This window comes from Lepidochelys kempii, chromosome 8, assembly GCF_965140285.1.
Source record: "Lepidochelys kempii isolate rLepKem1 chromosome 8, rLepKem1.hap1, whole genome shotgun sequence".
Lineage (NCBI taxonomy): Eukaryota > Metazoa > Chordata > Testudines > Cheloniidae > Lepidochelys > Lepidochelys kempii.
In genome coordinates this window covers 54376741-54404177 of record NC_136387.1, presented here as the reverse complement: position 1 = coordinate 54404177, position 27437 = coordinate 54376741, and the positions used below count along the sequence as shown (strand labels likewise).

The following is a 27437-nucleotide window of genomic DNA, read 5'->3' as shown; positions in this document are numbered from 1 at the left end:
AGTAGAGATGCATCAGCAGGTTTAGCATCTGTTGTTCTGGCAGGGTCTAGTGCTGCTTTGATTTGCTGTGTCCTGGTCTGTGGGGAGCTTGTAACAGAGTTCAGCATACAAGCCTTCATATCAGTAGCTGCAGCCTAACCTGAGATCTTAGGACAATGGCTGATTTTTTCCACCACTGGAAACTTAGGCCTAGCCCAAGAACCCCCATGGTAACTGCTTTCCATCTGTGCAATAAAATTGTTAATACCAAATTTGATGTGCAGTTCTGAGGTGAGAGCATCAGCCAGGAGGCTAACCCAAAGTATCTTGGCATTACACTGGATCAGAGTTTAACCTTTTGACAACAGCTTGAAAATACCTGCGCTAAGGCTGCAGGAAGCGGCGCGGGCTGAGGGATGTGCTGGCTGCCCTTCCTGCAGCCCCCATTGGCCTGGAGCAGCGAACCATGGCCAGTGGGAGCTGCGATCGGCCAAACCTGCAGACGCAGCAGGTAAACAAACTGGCCTGGCCTGCCAGGGGCTTTCCCTGAACAAGCGAAGGCCCTAGTTTGAGAACCACTGGTGTAGATAAGGCCTCAAATAGCATAAATATTTTGGTTTTGACTGATTCAACCCCACCAGGGCAGGAAAATGTTGATTTTTTTATTTTTGTGGTTTTTAGGCAAAGTTGAAAACCAATTTCAGAGCTAGTACTGTGACTTGCAGCCCCAGCTACCTCAGAACTAGCCCGTAATAAGTAGAGCTGAGGAAATTTTGGAATTTCCATCCTGGCAGCTGGGATAAAAAGTTGAAATTATTTTTTCAGAACAAAAAGGGTGGGAACTGTCAAAATGTTTTGATCTAAATGTTTGAGCATTGCTGAAATCACAGTGTTTCATTTTGTTTAATGGATCAGATCAATATTAAGCAGCATTGCTCTATCTGCACACTGGTTTATGGGAGCTGTAGCTCAGGGCTGCCATTGCTTTCTGTGGGCTGGGCTCTCTGGCAGACACAGTCTCCCTCAATGCACAGCATATTCTGCTGCCAAGCTATATGGTGCGTCAAGGGAGAGGTCATCTAACGAGGGCGAAAACAATGGGGGCTCAACCCACAAACTTCCATATGGCGATGTGCTTAAAAAGGAAATGTAGTCTAGTGTGGGTTTTTTTAACCATTTGAAAATAAAATGTTTCAGGATAGTCCAATAAAACAAACTAGTCAATCTGGGTCAAAAAATAAAATATTAAATTTGCCCCCCATAAAAAAATTTAAGCATGGAAAAATTTTGTTTTGGCAGCAACTGCATTTTTTCAGAAAATGCTGATGGAAAATTCCCAACTAACTCTAGCGATTTAAAAAAGTGGGGGGGGGGGGGGGTTGGGATATAAAAATACTGTTAGTTCAGCTGAGGATGTACCTTAATCCTCAACTGAGCTAAAAGGCTGGTGTGCACACGGTCTCTCTGGAGACAAACTTAATTTATGAGAGTGAGAGGAACTGGACACTGCAGAGACCTCTCTCGGGAGCCTGGTAACTGGGGTTCACTGAATGGGACCTGCAAGGCAAGATTTAGACTGGCAGGGTCTCAAGCAGTTTGCTGGTAAGGCTGGCTGGTGTATCAAGAGAGCGGACAAACAGCTGAAGCCCTAGCAAAGCTTCTCTTGCTGAGGCAGAGGCAGCACCCTGGCTTATGGTTCTGAACACCCTGAGAAGGCATCACAGATAAGCGATTCCACAGCCTCCTTTGGAAGCCTCTTCCAGAATTTAACTACCTTTAGAGTTAGATATTAGGGGAAGTGTTCTAACGTATTCCCTTGCTGTAGGTTAAGCCTATTAACTGCTTGCCCTACCTTCACTGGACATGGAGAACAATTGATCCCAATCCTCTTTAGAGCAAGCACCATTTACATATTTGAAGATGTAAGTCCTATCTCAGACTTTCAAGATTAAACATACCTATTTTTTTTTAACCCGGCTATAAGTCAGGTTTGCTACACCCTTTCATCATTTTTGTTGTTATCCTCTGGACTCTCTTAATTATCCACATAGTTACTAAATGGTGGTGCTCAGAATTGGACACAGTACTCCAGATGAGGCCTCACCAGTGCCAAATAGAGCAGGACAATACCTCATGTGTCTTATATATAAAAATCCTGTTAATATATCCCAGAATTATATTAGCCTTTTTCACAACTGCATCACACTCTTGACCCATTCAACTGGTGATCCACTATAATCCCAGATCCTTTACAGTAGTATTACCCCCTGGCTAGTTACTCACTTTATAGCTGTGCATTTGATTTTTCCTTCCTAAACAAAGTACTTTGCACTTGTCTTTATTGAAGATTTCTTAAAACCACATGAAAACCCATGAACACTTTCCACTGACTTTCTGAGAGAATAGATAGAAAGTAATAGGATTCATAACAGTTTGGAAGAGGGTGCAGATCAAAAAGTAACTGACAGTGAGTTAAGGCAGGCACAATCTTTCCCATACTTGAGTTCTAAAGGAGGAGATTAGATCCTGATCTTGCTGGCATATTTGTGTTTAAACTTTATTCATGCAAGATGTACCATTGACTTCAGTAGGACTACTTACATGGGTAAAGTTAAGTGTGTGCTTAAGTGCTTGCAGCATCGATCCCTAAGATTATCTTCCTCAAGGAGCATGTGGGGAAAGGGAAGATATTACTAAATTTTGGGAGACTAGAAAACACAGTCCCTCCTAACCATCCACCTCTGCCCCCTCAAGAGCATTTTTCCAAAAAGAGGAAATAGAGGCAAATGTTTTTAAGAATGCTTTTATGATCACTGTAAGAAAATATACATAAATTTCACTGAAAATGTTAAACAAATTTTCAGAGGTAAACACACTTTAATTTCTGGAGATTTGTATAATCAGACCAATACACACTTTAAAATACCAGGAATAATTTGGGTCTGTTAGAAAAGTTATTCAATTGAAGATCTCATGTTTAGATGCATCTATATATTATATTAAAAATGCAGAAAAAAAGTAATAGTGTATTGTTATGTGCATAGAGCACTGGAACAGCAATAGAGAATCTCATTTGGAATAGAGAGCCTAAAAACATCAAAGTAAAAGCTTTAAGGAATACACAGTAGAGTTCTCCTAAAATACAGGTAGCTGAATCTGGGAGTGTGCACGGTCTTATTCTTTCCTATGATTTTTGTCATGCTGGCTCTCTGCATGCTTGCTCCAATCAATGGTTGGTTGTGCAAGGAACAGTTGCAAACGTGCAGTGCTCTTTGCTATTTCAAAGGCTACCTTCTTCCATATTTGACCCACCAGGGAAGCTTACCTACATGGCCTTACAGATTCAGGAGAAAAATCATGTCAACCGTCTAACTCAGTCAGGGGTTCTACAGTTTGTGTTCTGCAGACAGAAAGTGAGATTATTACTGCCAATTTGAAGAAGTTAATGGAAGGTTACTCTCCAAGTTACCCAGAATCCTTGGAAACTAAAATAGCAACAGTTCCTCAGACCTGATTCTCCCTGCCTTGCACATGCAGTCATTCTTACCTGTGCAAAGTGGGTGTAAAATGCTACCAAATCAAAATTCTTCAGGCACCTAGATGGTAGCATTTTGCCAAGGTGTAAACAAATACACAGGGTGTACTGGAACATGAGGTCCAATATGTGTAGAGAGCCCCTTCACATCAGCAATAAATGACATTTGTAAGAAGCAGTAGTGCTTTGCATTGCCATGTAGAACCTCTGGTTCAATTCCTGCTCCAGCTCTGGTGCTGCTTTAGCCAGCACATGCTGGGAACAAGATGGAGCAAGTGCCTTCTGTCACAAAAGTTACAATACTTACATTTTTTTTGTTTGAGGAAACACAGGGAGAGCAAGAAAATGGAGAAGAGAGATGAAGGGAAAGAAGCTTATGGAAGAAGAGTGTCTTCTGGGAGTTCTGGGCACAGAAACCTGATTCCTTTTACTCACTAGTAAAAATGGGAGTTTTTGTAGGTTTATCTGACATAACAGCTGCACTAAAATACCAGGCTGAGCAGAATGATGTCATGTCAGAGTACAAGAGACATTACTTCACCCACATCTCAGCATCATAAAAAGTGTGTGGGGGAGGGGAGGGTTGGGACTGTCATAGTAGATGGAAATTCCAGAAGTCCTTTATAGAGAGAGTCCTCTTCCCTTTCCAGAGGAATTCAGGTTCCTTGCTGGAATTCCTTCTCCTCTTCCATCGGCATTAGTAGTGTCTACACTGAAGGACTGCAGCTGTAGCATTTTCAGTACAGACATACCCTTATAAGTTTGCTTCATTAGAAGCAAACCTTGCTTTTGTGCACCATAGGGCAGAGGCAACTACAGGCAAAGTTCAAATTTCAATTAACTGAAAATCCTGATGAGCTGAATCAGCAGTGCCCGTGCATTTAATGAACCGCGGAATGCTCTTCAGTTAACCTCTTAGTGGCTCATTAAACGCATGGGGGAATACACTGTTCATTCAGATAACTACATTGTGGATCCCCAAGGGTGTGAAGAAAGGTGGAATAGCTGCAGGAGACAAGAACCTCCTTGGTGCTGTTTGAGCACTTGCTAGCACTGACAGCTGTGGGGGAGGGAGCCAGCCAGCCATACCCCTCATTACGGTATTTGTACTGGTGCTTGTGGAATCCTGGGCTGTCAAGAAGGCTCCGGTCTCCTACAGCTCCTTCCCCTCTACCTCCTTCCTTTTCCTTTTCTCTCTTCCATCCTCCTCTTTGCCTCCCTTCCACCACCACCCCCCCTTTTATTCTGCAGTGATACCCGATCCTTTTCTCCCCTCCTCCCTCTGGGACTGGCATCACTGCAGCATGAAACAGTGGCTTTGTCTACACTAGAGCCCTTCAAGTGGCACAGCTGTGGCACTGGAACTGTGCTGCTGTAGCATCATAGTGTAGACGCTTCCTACAGCAACAGAAGAGGGTTTACCTCAATGTAGGTAATCCACCTCTCCGAGAGGTAGTAGCTAGGTCAACAGAAGACTTCTTCCATTGACCTAGCCATGTCTACCAGAGAGGTTTGGGCATCTTAACAACGTAGCTAGGCTGACCTCAATTTGAAGCACAGACCAGACCTGTGAAATTGCAGCTAAAAATAGCACTTCCATTTATCTGAACACCTGGTTATCCAAAGGTCTCTGATGTCCTCCAGGTCATTTAGATAAACAGAATTCACCTGTATTATAAAGGTTCAATCTTTGGGTAATGCTAAAGGAAAGAAAGCAAGACATGGGCTAGCAAGGCCATCCCTGACAGGAAACCACTTATTACTAGTTCCTGAGAACACTGAGTGATGAATCACAAAAGCAGAGGCCCCAAACCTCCAGATCCATAGTCATATCAGATCAACTGCTGGGACAGTCACAGAATCAGGCTCGCCATTTTAGCTTTTGCTTTCTCAATAAAATCCACAGAGGCACTCAGGAGCGGAAGTCGTGGGGGACCCATTGGAATCCCTGAGGTAAAAGTCATGACTGCTTTAGTCTGTGCAACACCAAAACCTAGGCAGACAAAAGAAAAAAGCAGGTTACTTAAATAAAAGATGGTCACTACAGGGGGCTCCAAAATCCCAACCACACCAACGATTCCATCTCTTGTGAAATCCTGGAATATGGCCAGAGTTTAAATTCCCACAAGGGAGAAAGATGTAATTAGCAAGTGATGTTTGCAGACAGAAACAGAGTTAATATCCATCCTGTATAACAGTACCAACTGCTCTTACCTGCCCATATTTTCCTCCAAAATGCCCCAAGTACAATATTTCCTTAGTAATACATGCTTATGCTCTGAAAAGTGACTCTAAGTGTGGCTTTGGGAAGGTTCCCATACTTGTTTTTCCAGGACTTCCAGATCAAATTAGGGTCATCTTTATAGATAAGATGTATCATCTAACTCTCAGCTCAGAAGACAACCTAGGAACCAAAAGCCCAACCATGTCCTTTGTGGTTTACATACAGTATCAGAAGTAATACAGATTCTGTAGTTAGAATTCAGTTAATAATTCTCTTGATTATATGTAAACCAGAAAGAATCTGTCTCTCCCCAAAAGCAGTGCTGGCTCTGCAGAGTTAACAGGAGAAAACACGTATTTTTTTCCCAGCAAAGTCAATAGATATAGTTTTGAAAGCACAAGGGGAGTAAGCCTGTGATGTAAAAACACTTATTTTTCTCATAAACAGATTTTTAGATTCTTGACCCGATTGTCCTCTCACTTACACCACTTATACCTGTATAAAACTCCACTCACTTGAATGGAGTTACTCTTAAGTTATAGGTTTCAGAGTAGCAGCCGGGTTAGTCTGTATTCGCAAAAAGAAAAGGAGGACTTGTGGCACCTTAGAGACTAACCAATTTATTTGAGCATAAGCTTTCGTGAGCTACAGCTTATGCTCAAATAAATTGGTTAGTCTCTAAGGTGCCACAAGTACTCCTTTTCTTAAATTATACCAACATAAGGGAGAGGAGAATCAGGCCCCTTGTGCTTTGTCATTAGGGCACTTTATCATCTTGTCCAGGATTGAGAACACTCAATAACAATGACACTGAGAGTGGACTTGGGAAGAAAAATGGAGAGTCAGGATAAACAAAAAAAAAATTATTTATTTTGAAGTTGGGGAATTTGTCAGAGGGCCTGGAGAAAGGAAGGAAGAGTGAGTGGAATCTTTCTGGATGTGCTTTGCCAGCTCAGTCATTGAACTCTCAACTGCTGATACATCTGCTGTTGCTGCTTGAGTTGGTCTCTCTTTGCACAAGATCTTTCAGAAGGGAGCTTCTCAGGTTGCAGGGACCTGGAAGCTTCAGTGAATCTCATGGATTTTCAGTCCCTCTTTTACAACACAGGGAGGGGAGGAAGATATTGCAGCACCTACCTAGTTTGAATACAAAGCTGAGAAATTCTCCAGTACAGAACTAGAAGAGAAACAGATAGTATTTTTTTAATTCACTTCTTCATATTTACAAGACATCTATCTTAACAGCTCTGGATGTTTGTATAACAAACAGTTATATACAAGACATAAAGGGAAAGTCCCCAGTACATTTGGCATGCGTTCTTAAGCAATCAACCTACTATATCCCCAAAAGTACAAGATCACACACAGCTCCCACCCCCCAATGAACCACACCCACTCAGGCCGTCCTTATTCAACTTGGCCCCTTAACACAACAGTCTGAGGAAAGTGGCATACCATGCCTTTCTGGAAGTCCAGAAAGGAAGTCCTTTCCAGAGTAGAGGACCCTTTGTTGAACATGGACCCCACCCTCCTGCCACCAGTCCAGGAGGAGTGCCCCCAGCTGCCCAAGACTGTGATAGAAAATTGTGTATCATTTGCAGATTGACTTCACCATTGCTCAGCCCTCCTGACTCCTCTAGATGGCCTTTGACACGTAGAGTAAGAACAGTAATGGCATAGTGACCTGTGAAACCCTGCATGATGGAGAACCCTCAGTACAGAATGCTATTGCCTACTGTAAACCAGGAAGAAAGGCACACAGCCACCCAAGAATGGATCCATCTACCCCTGCTAGGGGCCTCAGACATGTCAGCAATGCCCTGCGGTCAATAGGATCAAGGGCAGCTGACAGCTAAAATAATCAGCATGTTACCCAATCTTCATCCATTCCCAGGCAAAAAGCAACCAATGTAATCAGTGCAGTATCTGTGCCATACCCAGACCTGAAGCCAAACTGACTGGTGTCCAAGAAATGCAAGAGAATACCAGATCCCACCATGGCCTTCTCAGATGTTTCCCAAAATGGGAGATTCAGCACAGGCAGGATTATTTACATTAGGCAATAGTTTCTTGAACAGAAGCCTCAATAATGCCATGGAGGACTCCTGGCACCTTTCTTTCTTGAAGGAAGTTGTTGACAATCTCAGTCAGCAGTAGACTTGGTGTCTCTCCATTGTCTTTTACCAGCCAGGAAGAACATGAGTCCAGCTCACAGGCTGCACCCCAAAACTACATCATTCAGTTATTACAATAACGCTCCCTCCCCTGCGTCCCAGCAGGACAATACCCTGCAGGTTGCTGTAATTCCCTTTCAGGCAGAGAGCCCAATCTCAGTTGTGGGGGAGGTGGAGGGGAAGCAGGAGAATATAGACAAGAAGGAAAGAGGTGATGCTTGGTCCAGCCTAACCTCCCTTCCCCACAAGCAACTGATGAGGGAGGGGAAGAAACTGCCAAGACTGGTTAAAAGTGGGTGGAGTGGACAATGACCCATCTAGAATAGTTAAAGAGAAGACTAGGACCACCACCCCTTAAAAGAGATTGGGCATGAAGACTTATAGATGGAGAGTATTTGAATGGTGGTTATCAATCAGCAAGGAGGTGCTCAGCCAGGTTAGAAAGGCAGGAGGCAGTCCTCCAGACTAGTCAGCAGGTAGGTGTGCGCACATGGACAGGAAGGGAAGAGGAAGGAGGGTGGGTGAGAAGAACATTGATTGGAAATGGGAGAAGAGGATCCTAGAACAGGTTGTGCCTAAGCCAAAACATACATGTGCATGTATGTGACTGGGGGTAAACAAACAGACCTGTCTGGACTAGACTGTTTATGAGGGAAGAGTTGGACAGTGCCCATTCCACACAGGGTTTGGGGGCTGAAGGGGAGGTTACACAAGGGGAAGAAAGGTGAGCTGTGCCTTGGCTAGTTAAAATAGCAGGGTTCATGCCTGGAACAGTTTCAGAAAAGGGGAACTGTGTACCAGACAAACAGATTGTTCGTGGGTGAGCACAGTGGTTAGAGAGATTAGGTGGATAAAGTGGTGGTGGTAAGCCACAGAGAATGAATGCCCAATGAAGAAAAGTTTAAGGGAGTGGAGAGAGGACACTCCCACTGTGAGCAGGGGAAGATGCTGTACCTGATATTGTTGTGCTAATGTGAGGTCTTTCTTTGCAAAAGCCTCCAACATCAAGTTGTTTTTTTTGCCCAGGTAGTTGTATGTGCTGCCAAAAAAACAAAGTAAACTCAGTTATGCAAAGAGGTGCTTAGAGCAGCCACCTCAACCAGAACAAAAACAAGAAGTCCCAGGCTTTCTAGTGCAATATTTTATTTTCAGAACATAATCATTCCCATCTAGAAATTCCACGTGGTCTGAAACATTGTATATAGTTGAGCCTTAAAAGGATGACTGCTCCCAATGAAAGAGTTACAATTAAGTGTTCTCTTCCCATCATCCTTTACAAATGACATCGTTCCCCAGAATGGCTAACTGATTTTTTGTTCTTGAAAAAACAATCACACTTCGCAATTCACGTGTACAATGCATAAATCACACAAGTGACAAGTAAACAATGTGGTACAGTAACTTATTTACGCTTCCTCAGTGGGGAAGGAAGCATGGTCTAGTGCTTAAACACTGACCTGGACCTAGGTTCAATTCCCTTCTCCAGCACTGACTTTCCCCAAGATCACCCAGAAATCTCTTAGTCTCTCTGAACTTCAGTTCCCCATCAGTAAAGAGGGTAACAGTCCAACCCTGCCTCACAGCAATGTTGTGAGGATAAATAAATACATTAAATATTGTAAGGCACTAAGGATATTACAGTAATGGGGGCCATATAATTACAATACATAGACAGATAGTGGTAAATATGGCAACAAATGGGGCAGGAATGCAAAAGGACTGACCTTCCAACAGCCCCAGATGCTCCCATTGCCAGTGCGCTCAGCAGATGCTAGTTTGTGGGGGTGGGGGGAAAAAAAGCATTTTACTTCATATAATAAAAAGCAAAGGAAGAATGAGCAGTACAACTCGTAGTCCTGAACATGGCTAGAGTTCAGTTTTGCACTGGGTAGTAGTTGTTCAGGTTGGAACCAGGATGTGGCTTAGCATAAGCCACATGGTTTTTAGGGGAGATCATTAGAAGTAGAGCCCCTTACCTCATCTACCCCATAGAGTAGCACAAACTGCTCTTTGTGGTTCTTCACACACTGTGCAAAGTCCAAGAGGTCTGTGTCACTGAACTTCACCCCCTGGAAGGTGGGGATCTGTTCTTTTATCCCATCCAGCAGCTCCTCAACACGAACTGCACAGAACAACAATCTCACGTCAAGAAACACATCCCAGTCACATAAGACGTCCCTGATTTCCTCCCCAAAAGGGTCATCATGGTCATTCAAGCCTTACTATTCTTCATTTGAACAGAGTCAGGTCCCTCCACTCCCCATCACCTTACACAAGGTAATTAGAGGCAGACTTGTTGCTTTCCAACATTTTCTTTATGGTTTAAATGTAAGAGCTTGGTTATTTAAATAGCTTGAAAGTAACTCTGGAATATATGAAATGATAAACAAATGCCTGTGAGGAGAAACGTACCATTGATATAGAATTTTATATATTTATACCTCATTTATACCTACTTCCATGTTACATACTTGCTGCTTATTGACAATAAGCAAGATCATATGGGACACATGCACATCTAAGCTGAACAGCTTCTATAATTCTGCCACCAGCATTTTCTCCCCCTCCCCCCAGTCTCCCTGTCTATTTCCTGGCTTGTGCCCTGTTACACAGCAGTGATTTCATTAGTATCTATCAGAGGTCTTATTTTCTTCTTGAGTATTCATCTTATCAGTTCAGAAACTGAGAAATACAGTTGGATAAGCAGTTCAGAAATGAACTGTCAGCTACACTTTAAAAATATATTCAAAGCGGCTATGCAATCTGGTGCTTAGAGCAAGGGAGTCAAAAAAAAACAAAACCAAACAAAAACAACCAAAAAAACCCAACTAAACACCTTAGGTTCAATTCTCAGCAGCTAACCACCTATATGGGCTTATCTACATTAGAAAAATGTATTGTGGCTGAATGGGATTAGCACTTCAGTTACCTAACCAAGACTTTGCTGTCAGTACTGAGCAGCACAAGTGGCGGGGTCATCGCAGTCAGTTAGGTGTGGTGAAAGGTTGCTGGAACCAGGGTTTAACCATGGTTAGTGACATGATGCTAAACTGGTCCATCCTGGTCTACACTAGTCACAATGTCATAGTCAGCATCAGTTCATCTTATAGACTCATAGGAGTGTAGGGCTGGATGGGATCTCAAGAAATCATCTAGCCCACCTGCCTACGCTGAGGCAGGACCATCCCTGACAGGTGTTTGTCCAACCTGTTCCTAAAAACCTCCAATGTAGGGATTCCACAACCTCCCTGGGAAATCTGTTCCAGAGCTTAAACTACCCTTATAGTTAGAAAGGGTTTCCTAACACCTAACCTAAATCCCTTGCTGCAGAGTAAGCCCATTACTTCTGTTCCTACCTCCACTGAACATTGAGAACTGATCAATCATCTTAGTAATGGCACTTAACATACTTTGGGTGTTATCAGGTCCGTCCCTCAGTCTTCTTTTCACAAGACTAAAACATGTCCAGTTGTTTTAACTTTTCCTTAGAGGTTAGGTTTTCTAAACCTTTACCATTTTTGTTGCTCTCTTCTGGATGATCTCTAATTTATCCACATCTTTGCTAAAGCGTGATGCCTAGAACTGGACACAGTATTCCAGCTGAGGCCTCACCAATGCACAGTAGAGTGGGACAATTACCTCCGATGTCTTACATACAACACCCCTGTTAATGCACCCCAGACTCAGATTAGCCTTTTTTGCAACTGCATCACATGGTTGACTCATTAAATTTGTGATCCCAGATCCTTTTCAGCAGTACTACCACCTAGCCAGTTATTCCCCATTTTGTGCTTGGGCATTTGGTTTTTTCCTCCCTAACTGTTGTACTTTGAGCTTGTCTTAATTGAATTTCATCTGGTTGATTTCAGACCAATTCTCCCATTTGTCAAGGTTGTTTTGAATTCTAATCCTGTCCTCCAAAGTGCTTGCAACCCTTCTCAGCTTGGTGTTCTCTGCAAATTTTATAAGCATCCTCTCCACTCCCTTATCCAAGTCATTAATAAAAATATTGACTAGTACCAGACTGACTATTAACTCCTCTGAGTGCCCACTAAATACATTCTCACGGTTTGAAAGCAAGCCAGTCATAACTACTCTTTTGAGTATGACTTTTCAACCAGTTCCAGACTCACCTTATAGTAATTTAATCTGAACCACATTTCCCTAGTTTGCTTAAGAACATTATGTGAAACGGTGTCAAAAGCCTTACTAAAAATCAAGCTACAATCATATCTATTGCTTTCCCCCCCACCAAGCCAATAAAATTCTGTCAAAGAAGGAAATTAGGTTGGTTTTGCATGTTTTGTTCTTGACAAATGCATGCTAGCTATTCTTTATAACTCTATTATCCTCTAGGTGTTTACAAACTGATTTTTTAATAATTTGTTTCAGTACCCTTCCACATACTGAAGTTAGGCTGACTGGTCTATGATTCCCAAGGTCCTCTTTGTTCCCCTTTTTCATAGATAGGCACTATGTTCGCCTTTCACCCATCATCCATGAGTTCTAAGATAATTGCTAATGATTCTGAGATTGCTTCAGCTAGTTCCTTAAGTACCCTAGAATGAATTTCATCAGGCCCGGCCGACTTGATCACATCTAACGTATCTAAATATTGTTTAACCTGCTCTTCCCCTATTTTGGCTTGAGTTCCTTCCCCCTTGTTAATAATAATTGTGTTGAATGTCTGGTCACCATTAACTTTTTAAGTAAAGACGAACAAAATAGGAATTAAATACCTCAGCTTTCTTGATGTCAACAGTTATTATCTTCCCCACTAAGTACAGCACCTATCTGACCATTCAATCCCGTTTTGGTGCAGTAACGTTTTCTAACGTAGACATGCTAAATTTGTTTTCAGATTCTAGATTCACCAACTGTTTTCTGAGTGAATCCCTTGAATGGGGAAAGCGTGCATGTACTAGGAGCAAAAGTCGCTGAATGAGCAATACTTACTTTTTACACCTGTTAAAGGAGGAATGTGATAGTAATAAAATGGAATGCCAGGGGCTTCAGATGCAACTTCCCGTAAGAAAGCAACCAATGTATCTGAAAAGAGGCAGTGAAAGAAGGCAATCATACTCTGAGGCAAGAAAAGGAGGTCATCCACATAAAGTGGAGTTCAGGTTCACAGACTTATCAGGAATCCATCTCTAAGGAGACACTATTTCTCTATCTCTTCTGCACTTAATAGGTGCAGAATATAGGAATTGGGTACTATGCTTTTAAAAGTTTGTGAGCCCTCTAAAGCTTTTCCACCGTCTAGGTTTCAGAAGCCAACAGAACAACAGTGTATATATGTAGCTAGGCCTTGAATGGGGTAGAAGGTTAGTAAACATGATTATTTCAAACCCACTGGGCCAGTGTAGTTCCTTCATATTACATGTGTTGTATAAAAAGCCAAGACACAATAGGTTATTTCATTTTGGGCTAATCTGACGAATTGATAATACAGAGTTTTACAAGCTTCTTTCACACAGCTCTATCATTTACCCTCAGTTCTGATCTGTTCCCCAAGTAGTTCTGCACCTCACAAGTAATACGCACTGGCCCTGTTAATCGACTCCTGTGCTTCAGCAGAGACCGTCAAATCTGCCTTTGTAATGAATGCAGTTTGGTGTGTCCAGTAGGCATCAAGAGATCATCAATTAGCTTCACTTGTGACCAAGACCAAATACAAAGTCAGTTTGTGACGGGGAGATGTTAGTGCATCAGCTACCCGTTCAATGAGGCACCACTCTCCTCTCATTGCAGTTGGGCTGCATCTTATGTTTGTACAGCTCCAAACGCACCACTGGCATTCAAACAACGTTATTTCCAGAAATGGTTTCCAAAAGAATGTCCATATGACCGTGAGGACGGGGACACTGTGCCAGAGCAGCAGAGGGTAAAGGAGGAGCCTATAACACAGGACCTATGTTAAAACTCAAGAACCTGCCCTCTCTGAAGAAACTCCAAGCACTATAAAGGAAGTTTTATCATTGAGGAACCAGATACTCTGACCAACTACAGCAGCATTGCTGCCACAGATCTCTAAAAAACATGACCTCCCTTTACCATATCATACTGCTGACAGTCTGAATGTGTGGTAAACTGCAGAAGAAAAAGGGCCTCTGTGGGTGTGATGGCCACAGACATCTCTGCTCACCTTTGTTTGTAGGTTTGAAAAAAAAGGGGGCGATCCCAGCGATACCACTCGCTCCTATTGCGGCTGCATGTTTGGCCTTGATAGGAAAGAACAGAATGTATCAAAGGTGCATTCACTGCATGTGTTTCTATCATGCACATAGTGAAGAACCACATCAATCCATTCCACAGCTACAAATTAAACCCTTAAGCAAGCTGTACATTATGGAACAAGTTCAGACATGAAGTCAATGGGAATTGTGCCAGTCTATGCCAGGGATGAAGAGACCCTTCCATCAATGTAATGCACTACCTCTGTTTCTAAACAAAACACATATCTATTACCTCTGCCTGATTAATGAATGGTCCTCTGTCCTTACAGCTCCCACCTCCCAAGAAATAGGATAGCATCACTGACCCCATTGTACACATCAGGAAACAGAGACAGGTTAAGTGACTTGCTCAAGTCACACAGGAAGTAAGTGGCAAAAGCAGGGAATAGAACCCTGCTCTCTGGCACCATCAGGTTCTTCAAGAATTTTCCCTTCCTTCAGCTACTACATGCCTTAAAGATTCCCACATGCCCTGAAGAAGTGGCCAGGAGTGGACCATCTGGGCCTGAGGGAATGTGTATATGTGAGTGAGAGCGAGAAAGTGACCCACAGCAAAGTGATCAATTCAATTTACAATGGTCATTATATTACCGAGATGAATGGGGCTGTTCACGTGAGGGGAGTCAGGTCACATTTGGAAGGTTCCTCCCCTTCCCCCAACTAAAATGGTGGGGGAGAATCTATTTTTAACATAGTCTGTGTTTGTACAGCACCTACTGCAATGGGGTCCTGGTCCATGAAAGAACATCCTAGGCCCTGCAGCAATACAAATAAATTCTGCATAACCTGACTGAGCCGCCCAGGAGATGCTAGTCGAGCAAGCCAACTCAGTTTGATTAGTTCCAATGCTTGTATGCTCAAAGACTCAGGGGTATGACTACACTGATAAAATACCCATGGCTGGCTTGGGTCAGCTCACACAGGCTCACTGGGCTTGGGCTGCAGGGCTATAAAACTGTAGTACAGACATTTGGGCTTGGACTGGACGCCGGCCTCTTGGACCCTGTGATGTGGGAGGGTCTGAGAACCCAGGCTCCAGCCAAAGTTAAAACGTCTACACTGCAATTTTATAGCTCTACAGCTCATGCCCTGTCAGCCTGAGTCAGCTGACCCAGGCCAGTGTTTTATTGCCTGTAGATGTACCCTCAGGATCCCTCAGGACCAAGACAGCATAACATGGAAAGAGAGGTCAGTAAGTGCATAAACTCAGAAAAGAAAAGGGGAACCAACCCACTCATATGTAAAGTTATGGAAGGACAAAGGAAGGAGGCTAAGAAAAAATTCACACACACACCAGTTCCTTTGCTTCTGGTAGACTTAATGCACCCACGTGAATGATCACATGATCCAACCTGCAAAAGAGAAAAAGATTGCTGTTTATTTTTTGGTTTGTGGGAATTTAAATGTGGGGGAAAGATGCCAGACAAACAGTCTGGGTCCACACAGCAGATACTCAGTGGAGTGGATACAAACTAGAAGGGATCTAGAAACAAAGTTTTAGAGTATAGCAAAAAGTTCAGCCACACATCCAACACTTCTTCCCATTCCCTCCCCCACCCAGAAGTGTTCTCAACATCCAGATCCCACAATCTTATTTCTGCAGCTCTCTCAGATCCTCATCCCCAGAGCTGCCACATGCTTGGCCAAGTGATCTTCCTGAAGCAGTGGGCCAGATTCTCCCCTGCTTTCCCCCCTTGTGTAATCTCTTCCCCTATGTAAAGGGCTAATGATTCTGATCTGCAACATCAGAAACCATTTTGTATCATAGAAATGAATGCACCAGGTACAAGGCTGTGGAGAATCATGCCCGCTGTATGCGGCAAGCTTAGAAAGAATCACACAGAGTTGATTAAAAAAAAAAAGTTAATTTTTCATGGGAAATTTTCAAAATTCTTTTTCCTCCCTCTTAAACTTTCCATAGGAATTTTTTGAGTTATTCAACAACAAACCCCACCCCCAAAACAAAAACAACAACAACAAAACCCAAATCAAGAATTTTTTTTAAACTCAAACTTGAACAAAAATTACCAAGACACCCCTACTTAAAGGAAAATAACCCCCCCATTTTTGTTTCCCCCCCTTTCTCCCTCCAAACAAAAGCACAGAAAGTTTAAATCCAAAAGAAGATCCAGGGAAAGCTTTTTCCCCTCTCTGTCACTTGTTTTCCTTTTCACTGTCCCTTCCCCACAATTCCACTCTCCCCCTCTGCATATCTCACCCCCCCCCCCAACTCACTTCCAACGGGGACATGAGAGACAGTGCAAAGGCGAGTGATATGAGAATATGCAACACATCCAAGAAGAGGGATGGTCCAGTGATTAGAGTTGTAACGTGGGACTCAGAAGACATGGGGCCAATTTCCTGCTCTGCCACAGACTTCCGGTGTGATTGGGCAAGTCACTTAGTCTTTCTGTGCCTCAGTTTCCCCATTTGTATAATGGGGATAATAGCACTGCCCTGCTGCACAGGGGTGTTGAAAAGATAAAAACATACATACAAATATTGTGAGGCTCTCATGCCTGTGTTAAGGCAACATAAAAGCAGCAAACAGAGGGTCTCATTTTTACATCCCTTATTACTTTCCCCTTTCCCCAACTTAAGCAATAGGAAGAGGGTGTTTTTCAAAACCGCCTCTCTTCCACATGCCTCCATAAGCAATAGGGAGAGGAGGCATCCCAGAGGCCTTCCCCCTCTAAGCAGTATGGAGGGAGGCTGATGACTGAGCCACACTTTTCTAGTCACTTATTTTGACAATACCAGCAACATCTTGATAAATGGGCCAGAGAAAGAAAATAGGGGAAGTAATTAGAGGGTACAGCCTTTGCTTAGACAAGCAGTAATGTCTATGTGAACAGACAGGTTTCCTTAGAGCTACTCACTTGTTTTTCCCTTTGGTCACCCACTCCTCTGCCAGCTGCTTCCTCTCCTGGGTGCTCAGTGCCAGCCCTTCTCCTGTTGTGCCATTCACTGTTTCAAACAGAACACAACACATCCTGAGGTCTGGCCTACACAGAGAAGTTGCACTGGTTTTATTAAAGACCATTACTGAAATTTAAATCACACAAACTAACTCAATATTGGACAGTTGTAAACAGATATGCAAGTCCACACAAGGGTTTGTGCTGATTTAAATAAACTGGTTTTTAAAGTGCTTTAGTTAAACATGTGGAATTTGTGTATGTGTAGGTGTGTAGAGAAGGCCTATAGCACTGAAAGAGTTAAATGCATATGCCTTCCTAAGCCAACACAATCAGAAAGGAAGAAACCCTTGTAAGAGGACAATGGACTTGAAGCTCATTTGATAAAGGTGCCTACTGAATAAATAGGATTTGAATAAATGCATCTCTCTCGTATCCAATGTTGTCTATCAGGTGACCACATCTTCCCCAAGCATGTGAATAGAATAATTCAGATGGGTCTTTTCTGTCACTGCTTTGATCCTTCTTAATGCCCTAATGTGGCATAGTCTAGTAGTTGTCTCTGCTTCCTTCCCTACTCCAGTAACATTCTCATCTTCTGCTCTATCCTGCGCATAACTGGGAGTTTGCGCAAAAACAGATTCCTAAAGAATAGGCTATGATTTCTTCCACTTAAGTGCACATGCTTAGAATGCTCCCATCCCCATATTCCATTGCATCACAGCTCTTGGATGACAAGAAGCACAACTCACTGCTTACGACTTACCAAAAACGTTCTTCACACCCTGCTCTTTTACAAGATAATCCACATATTGCCCAATCACAGAGAGGTTAATTTCTCTGAAAAAGAAAGAAAATAAAAAGAGGGAGAACAGAAACGTGTGTGTAAAGAATCCTGACCAAGTTCAAGTTCTAAAAGGTTTCCCTCTAATACCCTAGAGGGGTTGGGAATATGAAATCTAGCTTAAAAAAAAATTTCACCTGCCCACTTCCTGAATTGTGGAGACCTCTATACATAAAGCTTCTGAACAGGGTATTTGGGGCTGAGAATGCCAGATTAGAAAGTGTCCTGTACGTGAGGCCTAAATTGGGGTTCCTAGAGCATGAGATTCCCAGAACTAGAAGACCCAGATCTTCAGTGATCAGAACCACTAAGCTTCACATGTTCTATTATTGCTACAATATATTAATGTCTTTTAAAAAATATTGAAGACTTGATAGGAATACTCTTTTTCAAGTTTACCTGATTCTGTCTCTTAACCACTGCCCTTCTGAGCACACAGCAGCCACCAGGCTGGCTCTGACTTCTGGAAAGCGCTACAGCAGAGGTTCTCAAACTGTGGTCCGCGAGCTCCACCCAGGTGGTCTGTGGATAGTTCCCCCTAAGGTGCACGCCTGGGCGGCCACACGCGAGAGAATGAAAGGCCACCCACCTAATTACTGGAACCGCTGAGAAGACGCATATGTAAGGTGAGGTGGTGGCCTTGGCGGGGGGGAGGGGAGGGGGAATAGGAGGTAGGTTGGAGGGGGTAGTGGGGTGAGAAGAGGGGGTGGAGGGAATTTGGGATGCGCAGGGCTGCGGCGGCCAAAGAGGCAACTTTCCCCAGCTCCAGGGCTGCTGGGGAGAGATCTCCCTCCTTCCCAGGCCCAGCTTGAGGGCTGCCGTGGCAGGAGAGAGAGGGCACATCCATCACATTAGAAAGGTAAGACTACTGATATTAAAATATGAGTGTGTTTGTAGACCAAAAAAAAATTATTAATTTTTTTTATATAGCACTTTTATCTAAAGTGCTTTACAATAGTTAGCTAATGATACAAACCACATTTGGAAAGATCATTAAGTGGTCCGCCGAGACCCTCAGCAATTTTCAAGTGGTCCGCGAAAAAAAAAAAAAAAACACATTTGAGAACCACTGATCTAAGGAACATTGGGTAAGCCCGGAATAAAATGTAGCTAGAAAGGATACCAAGATTAGTTATGTTTTAATGGCAGGTTTGAAACTAGTAGAGTCTCAGACACCAAAGTCTCCAATCCCCAACAGGGTTCATTCAGGCCTTCGGAGATGGAAAAACAATTCTAAGAAGTTTATTGTGGGTTTTTCAGATACAGAAAAACAAACAAGGCCCTTTCTCCCCTGGGAAAACATTTAGTATCTTGTGGTGCTTTAAGACTGCAGGTCTAACTGAAAAGCAACTTGGTAAAAATAGTAACTATTGCTTTGACAGAGCTATTCCTTTGTGTATTCAGTCATATCTGCTCACTTCAGCTGCAAGCAGAGAACCAAATCCTCAGATGATGTAAATTAGCATCAGCTGAGGACCTGGCCCATACCTTTACAATTTTACAGCCTCTAATCCATATATTTTCACTACTCTTTACTGCTGCTTGCCCTGCAGAATCCCTCCCAGATATTGTATGCTAAATTCCGATCTGTGCAAAGTTAGTGAAGACAATGGGATTGTGCCTGTTTCAATGAGGGGTAGAATTTACTCTGTAGAATGTGTGTTACTGGTGGGGTCACATGAGAGATGGGAAGAGAACAACTCGTTGCTCAGGATCCAGGCTTAATCTGCAGAAAGAGTACTTAAAAACTATTATCTGAATTTTAAATGGTACATGCTGAGTACAGAAATCACTGAGACAGACCCTATGATCTAGAGCTGCTCAAACAATGGTGACCTTTTTTATGGAATACTTTTATTAAAACTTTGAATTTTTGAAAAGTCTTGACCAGCTCTGCTGTGATCCATTTTTGCCATCACAGAATTAAACAAAGATCAGAGGTAAGCTCCAGCATTCTTGGTCAAAATTTCCTTTACCCTCCCTGTCTGCATTCTACAGTGTGCTAGATGGTTGCCAGTGCCACCTTCCCACTCCCTGCATCTCACTGGTTTGCTGCATGCTTATAATTTGTAGAGCACTAAGACATCATTTAGGATGAAAGGCTCAGAGTAAAATATTACAGGAAAAACAGTTTCCCTCCTATTACATTCTTGGATGCTCACCATTTAACTCCTTTAAGGGATGGAATGGGCTGTGGTCTTGGCTTTACCACAAGAGAGATAAAACAAGACCCTGTGGGGCAGCCACTTACCTCTGCTACTGAAGATGCTTTGTGAGTTTTCTCTTCCCTATCAAAATACAGTGCCTCATTTCCAGCAGCTCTACCATACTCAGATTATTAAGTGTTTCTTGTACTGTACATTGTAGTTTAAGGAGAATTAAGGTTGGAATGAAACATTCTTGGGTCAAGATCCAAAAAAAAAAAAAAAAAAAAAAAAATTGAGCTCCTGATTCAATATCTGCCACAGGGTGAAAATAATGCAGTGTTCCCAAACAAGATGAAATGTAGTGTTGTTGGTCAGCCATACAGTTCCCTTTGGACATTGGAGTGTGACTCAAAATGCAAACTGTCTAGCTGTCCTCAACAAACTGGTGAAACACACAGCATGTGTAATCACAGCATTTCTATCAGGTTCAGATTTTAAATTAGTCACCACTAGAACCTTTTAGTTATTCTGACTATGTGGCTAGTGAGCCAATGTCAGAGTGGCAGACCAGGCCTGATTCTCCCTTACACGAAGATCACTTGACACCACTGTTTGGGTGCTCATTTCAGCAACCTTAACCTCAATTTAAAGATGTGTGGTATTATAAAACAATTTTTAAACAAATGCATTTTAAAGAAGTGTGTATGTACACACATGGATATTTATTTATAGGCCAAAAGATGTCACAGGATCATTTAGATGTACACATAGCAATCCAATGTCACCACATGATGGTGTAGTTCTAACTTTCATGCCTCTTTCTTTTAATTCCCCCACTGCCTCCTGACCAATTGTTTGTTGCTGTAAGCCGTTGTGTCTTTTTTGGTAATTAAACTGTAAGCTCTCTTGAGAAGGGAAGCACTATGAACACCTTTTGGGCACTCTAGAAAGACAAGTTGTTATTTTTATAAATACACTCTACTATTGTAAGTGCTGACAAGTAGCTAAGCAAACCATCCTTCATAGTTACAGGATGCAGGCTGTTAAATGGCATCTGGTGGATGTTACTTTGCCCTTTCTCTTTAGTTGGATGAAGAGAGAAAGGGACAGTCTTCATTTTGCTTGTGATAATAAGAATAACCAGGGCTGGATTCCACATTTATGGCCTCAATAACTCCAGACCAAATCTTCTCCGTTTACAAGTAGTAAGGAGTGGCGTAAATACCAACATAGCACTGTTCAAACCTAGATCTCAAAGCACTTATCAAAGACAGGTAGGGTTGAGCAACTCCATTTTTACAGTGTAACCAACCAGATTTTTTTTCCTCTCCTGAGAGCCAACCTAGACTCTCCTGAATAAGCTGCCCATCACAACACTAACCTCTGCTCCCAGGACTTCAGGACTCTAAGGAAGGGGATTAGTCAGTCAAACAAAAGCCTTCACAAACCTTTGTCTTCCTGGGATGTTGAACATTGTTAGAAAGTTTACTTTTTTTTTTTGGTAAAGTTGTTGCAGAAAAGCAAGTAGGAAAGTGTAAGGTTCTGGGAAAAAGTTCACAATACATTAATTGACATTGACAGCAATCATTTTGGTAGTCAGAGGGAATATTTACCCATCTGGAGTCATTGGAGTGATTGTAGCTGCTGTGAGACCCTGCAATCTCTTTGGGGATGCCATTGATCTGTCAGGAGAAGTCAGAAAGACAAGCAAAATTTCTTTTAACAAGAGACATATTTTGAGTAAATTCTGTTAACAACAAAGCTCTACAGGCAAAGCCTGGAACAAGTGGACTTTGTAAGTTTCTTTTGAGAAAAACAGATTGCGCAGTTTTCTGAGGACCTGTGCAGACACGATTACTGTAGCAGGCAAGGTCTGAGCATAAGATTGGTAGCACCTGATACAGTTCTAGTTCAAAGGCAGTTTCTCTTTGAATCTCCTGTTTTCACATGTGCATCCCTTCCTAAAACATTCACCTTTGGGTCAGACAGTACTTATGTTTGGGTCTCTGCTTGAAGGGAAAATTTCTGGAAGCAAACTCTCTAACACCATTTTTGAGGACTGGGGAGGGAGTGGAAAAGATGCATGTCAAACACTATATAGGGGAAAAAATATAAGCACATTTTTATCAAGGGAGCTAAGCCACCAAACTTTTCTTCAGAGATTATGTCCATACGAAGGGTACTCTATAGTTTCTGCTTGGGTTGGAGATGATGGGAAATTAAGTGATTGAAAAGTCACTTCTGAGCCTGATCGGAGGTCAGTTCTACTTCTCTTTACAAATTTACCCACCACTCTCATTATTGTTATTCCAAACACAGCCCCGGCCCCACCCTGAGCCTCTCTCTCCTCTTGGAAAGGTTGGGAAAAGGAAAATTCTTCTCCTGCTGTACAGTGAGGTTTCTACTATGCTATGCTACCCCTTTCCCAGCCATGGTCTTTGGTGCCTTCACCTCCAGGACTTTCTCTGCTGCTGCTTCCAACTCTGTCTACAGCATCAGAACAAAACTGATCCAGTTTGTCCCAGTTACAATCCTGAGCAGTACTGGAGGCACCCAGAGTGGTATGTCTGAGGACATAAGACTTCAACCCTGCAATGGTTACACTTGGCTCGGCTTTGGGAGGTTGTCTTCATAACCATAAGGGCTAGAAATAAAACTCTTCTATAAATTAAAGATTCAGTTAAGCAGAAGCAGATGGCATTGGCACCCCTACTCACCAACAGAGTGGACTGCGAGTCCTGTTAATGCAAAGCTACTTTCTAACAGGTTTTGCCCCGAGTACACGTAGTATGGAAATAACTGGAACAGCGCACAGCGTAAGCTCTCTTGAGAGCAAGCTGATTTGCACATTGGGTGAACAGCTCCAGCCCAGAGAGAACAGCATCACATGAGCCTCACAGGGGATGGGGGAAGGGGACAAAATCTGTTACAACCACACGGCTCAGAAACTCAGTCCCCCCTGGGAGCCCCACACACCACCCCTCAGTCACTCTCAGAAAGCTGGTCTGTCTCTTCCCCCCTTCCCAAGACTCAGCCAATCTGCCCCCCCGCATAAGAATTTCTCAGCTGCCTCCCCAACTCTGCGGAGCCCGCAACGAGTCTGCTGTCCTGCCCACCCGGCCGGTGTCAGTCTGTCCTCACCGGCAGAGCGAGCCGCTGTGCCCAGCGCTCCGCGCGGCCTGCCCGGGACCTCCGCGGCGGGGCCGGTCTGGTGCCCGGCTCGGCCCCCGCGGCCGCCCTTTTATGACGGAGCAGGCCGGGAGGCTCCGCGCATGCCCACTGACAGCAGCCGAAGGCCTGCCCTAAGCCTGCTCCCATCATCCCCAGCCGCAGGGTCGCGTCCCCCCCCGAGCGGAACGGCTCTTCGCCGGTGGGGGTGCTCCGTGCCCGGGGCCCGCTGCAGACCTGGCTCCTTGTCATGGGCGTGGCCAAAGCCCCAGTCGGGACTGCCCCCCCCCCGCCCCCCATCGTACCCCCGGCCTGTGGGGCAGTCGCCGTCCCGCCGGAGGTCCCGGCCTGGCCGCCGGCGCGGAGGCGGGTGGGCGCTGAGCTACGCGGCGACCAAGCGAAGGAGCCGGGGGCGGCCGGCGCGGTTCTGTTAGTTACAGGTTTTGCTGCGGGCGGGGGGTGACCGCTTTCCGTGGTGGCTGGGGAGAGGGTGAAGCGGGATGGAAGAAAGGTTGGAGCCAGGGAGAGGAAGGGGAAGAAAGAAGGGCCACCACAGCTCGGCACCTGCCCAGCACTGACCGGTTTTGTACGCACGGTTGCAGAGATTTGATTTCCTTCTCTTGCGGCATTCCGATTGCTTGGCTGCCCTAACTGTGCCTTTCCTTGCGTGTATGAATTACTCATGTGGAATAAGGATCCAATCCTCACAAGGGGCTTTACCCTACATGGCTAATACGTACTCTCAAACTCCGTCTCATTGCCGTTTTCGCCTGAGAATTTTATTTTTTATTTATTAAAAAATTCATCCATGAACACTGAACAAGAAATCTGTTTCTGGTGTTTCCATCACTATGTATTTTTTGCACAGGCTTCCTTCCATGCCCTTCTTCTTTTGTCTGTCTCCCCCCCGCCCCCCCAACCCTTTTTAAAAAAAAAAAAGTCCCTCTTACCCTTTCCAGGGTACCTTGCTATCCTTTTTTAGACATATGTGTATTTTGGTGCCATCTGCCATTTGGGGGAAAACAAGACTTATATTTTATATGATTTAGCCTTACTGGAAACATTAAAATAAATGAATAAATATAGACTTAATGATGTTCCTAATTTTTAAGAGGCAGTATGCTTTTTATGAAGGTAGTACAATTCTAATAATGGTTGTTAATTGCAAAGGCCACAAAATAGTAGTGAGAGAGAAAAAAAATTAGAGCTGTCAAGCCGTTAAAAAAAATTGCGATTAATCGCACTGTTAAACAATAATAGTATACCATTTATTTAAATATTTTGGATGTTTTGTACATTTTCAAATATATTGATTTCAGTTACAACACAGAATACAAAAAGGGTACAGTGCTCACTCGATATTTATTTTTATTACAAATATTTTCACTGTAAAAAACAATAGATAGTATTATTCAATTCACCTAATACAAGTACTGTAGTGTAATCTCTTTATCATGAAAGTTGAACGTACAAATGTAGAATTATGTACAAAAAATGCATTAAAAAATAAAACAATGTAAAACTTTGGAGCCTACAAGTTCAATCAGTCCTACTTCTCGTTCAGCCAATCGCTGATACAAACAAGTTTGTTTACATTTGCAGTAGATAATGTTGCCTGCTTCTTGTTTACAATGTCACCTGAAAGTGAGAATAGGCATTTGCATGGCACTGTTGTAGCTAGCGTTGTGAGATATTTACATGCCAAATGCGCTAAAGATTCATATGTCCCTTGATGCTTCAACCACCATTCCAGAGGACGTGTCCATGCTTATGATGGGTTCCGCTCGATAATGATCCAAATCAGTGCGCACTGATGCATGTTCATTTTAATCATCTGAGTCAGATGCCAACAGCAGAAAGTTGATTTTCTTCTTTGGTGGTTTGGGTTCTGTAGTTTCTGCATCAGAGTGTTGCTCTTTTAAGACTTCTGACAGCATGCTCCACATCTCATCCCTCTCAGATTTTGGAAGGCATTTCAGATTCTTAAATCTTGGGTCAAGTGCTGTAGCTATCTTTAGAAATTTCACATTGGTATCTTCTTTGCATTTTGTCAATTTGCAGTGAAAGTGTTCTTAAAATGAACAACATGTGCTGGGTTATCATCCAAGACTGTTATAACATGAAATATATGGCAGAATGCAGGTAAAACAGAGCAGGAGACATACAGTTCTCCCCAAAGGAGTTCAGTCACAAATTTAATTTACGTATTATTTTTTTAATGAGCGTCATCAGCATGGAAGCATTTCCTCTGGAACGATGGCCGAAGCATGAAGAGGCATATGAATCTTTAGCACATCTGGCACATAAATATCTTGCGACACCAGCTACAAAAGTGCCATGCGAATGCCTGATCTCACTTTCAGGTGACACTGTAATTAAGAAGTTGGCAGCATTATCTCCACAGAATGTAAACTTGTTTCTCTTAGCAATTGGCTGAGCAAGAAGTAGGACTGAGTGGACTTGTAGGCTCTAAAGTTTTACATTGTTTTGTTTTTGAGTGCAGTTATGTAACACATAAACTACATTTGTAAATTGCAATAAAGAGATTGCACTACAGTACTTGTATGAGGTGAGTTGAAAAATACTATATCTTTTGTTTATAATTTTTACAGTGCAAATATTTGTAATAAAAATAATATAAAGTAAGCACTGTACACTTTGTATTCTGTGTAGTAACTGAAATCAATATATTTGAAAATGTAGAAAAACATCCAAAAATATTTAATAAATTTTAATTGGTATTCTATTGTTTAACAGTGTGATTACTCGTGATTAGCTTTTTTAATCATGATTAATTTTTTTGAGTTAATCGCATGAGTTAACTGGATTAATCGACAGTCCTAAAAAAAAAAGTAACCTTAGAATGAGTTACTCTGAACTGGGCACAATGGTTCTACAGCCACCTTTCAGACATGTACCAGATTTATTTATTTTTTAAGAAAGAAAAGCACAGAAAGGAAAAAAGGCAAAGAAAGAAAAGAGAAGAGCACCTCACCCCACAGATTTTCACCAATCAAATGACAGAAACTCCTGTCATGGGAGCTTGCAACAACCCATACCACACTGGCTGAGCCAACTGCAAAGTATTCTTAAATAATGTGACTTTCTGTGGAATCATACACCCTAAAATACTAAATTCCATTACTTTTTTCCAGACCCAGGCTGAAGATTTTTTTCTTATTTCATTGCCTTAGAATTATTTATTGAAACATATTGTAAAGGTAAATTAAAGGTAAAATACTAATCAAAAGGAGTGTGCATGTAGACTTCTTTATCAAGCTTTTTACAAAACCTATGTACATTTAGCAACAAGCCTTATATATTTATTTAAATCTTTAAATATTTATTTAAATCAGGAATAAAATTCAAACCAACCTGCATATTATTTTATACACAAACCACCTTAAGTATACATTCAAAGTAGTTTTATATCTATAGATTTAAAAAAATGTAAGGCATGTCACTATCTATGGCAGTGACATACCCCAAACTTTTTACAGTCATCCCACCCCAGGAGCCAGGGTCAGGAGCAGGACCACGGCTCGGGGGGATGGAGGGGAAGTGCACGGACAGGGGTAAGGGGCCTGTAGCTGGGGCTGCAGCTGGGGGCGGGTCTGGTGCCGGGAACGGAGCCATGGCTGGGAATGGAGCTGTGGCCAGAGGCTGAGGCTGGGGGCGGGAGCGAAATCGTGGCCGTGGGCTGAGGTTGGGGGCAGGAGCAGAGCTGCAGCTGGGAGCCGGGGCCATGGAAGAGCTGGGTTAAAGCGGGGCTGGGTGGTGCTCCCTCCCTGCCCCACCCGTGAGGGCTGGCTTAGGCCCCGCTGTTTCTCCCCGCCCCCAAATGTTCCTCCTTGCCGCCTGCCCCACAGTTTGGGGACCACTGATCTATGCCAACAATCATAGACCTTGGTGATATCAGAGGTAATTCAACCCATTGCCACCTTTCCTCTATAGCTAATTTGCATGCAACAATTTTGTGGGTGGTAATGAATCAGTCTGCACAGATGGTAGATTACTTGGCCCAAGTGCCACAGTTTTTCACAGCTTGATTTGCTGCCTGTACACCTCAATACAAGCTCCCCAATGCAACCCACACTCCCGAACATAGCCACCGGCAGGACCACCACAATCAACACACACAATAACCCCAAACACACATAACCGCTCACCACAGGACACACCCCTCATTCACAAATCAGCACAAATCTC

The 27437-nt window shown here is 43.1% G+C and overlaps 1 protein-coding gene and 1 long non-coding RNA gene across 5 annotated transcripts; one reads left to right on the top strand and one right to left on the bottom strand.

The window, feature by feature from the left end:
- Positions 1-2766: 2766 nt before the first annotated feature.
- On the bottom strand, positions 2767-23876 carry NPL (N-acetylneuraminate pyruvate lyase). Of its 4 annotated transcripts, none has more exons than XM_073356612.2 (12): positions 23808-23876; positions 21674-21742; positions 17836-17909; positions 17031-17118; positions 15446-15503; positions 14061-14136; positions 12869-12961; positions 9889-10034; positions 9637-9683; positions 8867-8951; positions 6876-6915; positions 2767-5507 (listed from the first exon to the last, which is right to left on the bottom strand). In XM_073356612.2, exons 1-12 carry the CDS (start codon positions 23855-23857, stop codon positions 5368-5370), a joined length of 966 nt encoding a protein of 321 aa, XP_073212713.1. In that variant the 5' UTR covers positions 23858-23876; the 3' UTR covers positions 2767-5367. The 4 variants fall into 4 exon arrangements, with proteins under 4 accessions (XP_073212713.1, XP_073212714.1, XP_073212715.1 ...); XM_073356613.2 differs by lacking the exon at positions 23808-23876 and adding an exon at positions 23202-23335; XM_073356614.2 differs by lacking the exon at positions 23808-23876 and adding an exon at positions 22778-22985.
- On the top strand, positions 23316-26478 carry LOC140915942 (uncharacterized). The gene is made up of 2 exons (XR_012160329.2): positions 23316-23657; positions 26168-26478. It is a non-coding gene; the product is annotated as an uncharacterized LOC140915942 (long non-coding RNA).
- The last annotated feature ends 959 nt before the right edge of the window (positions 26479-27437 follow it).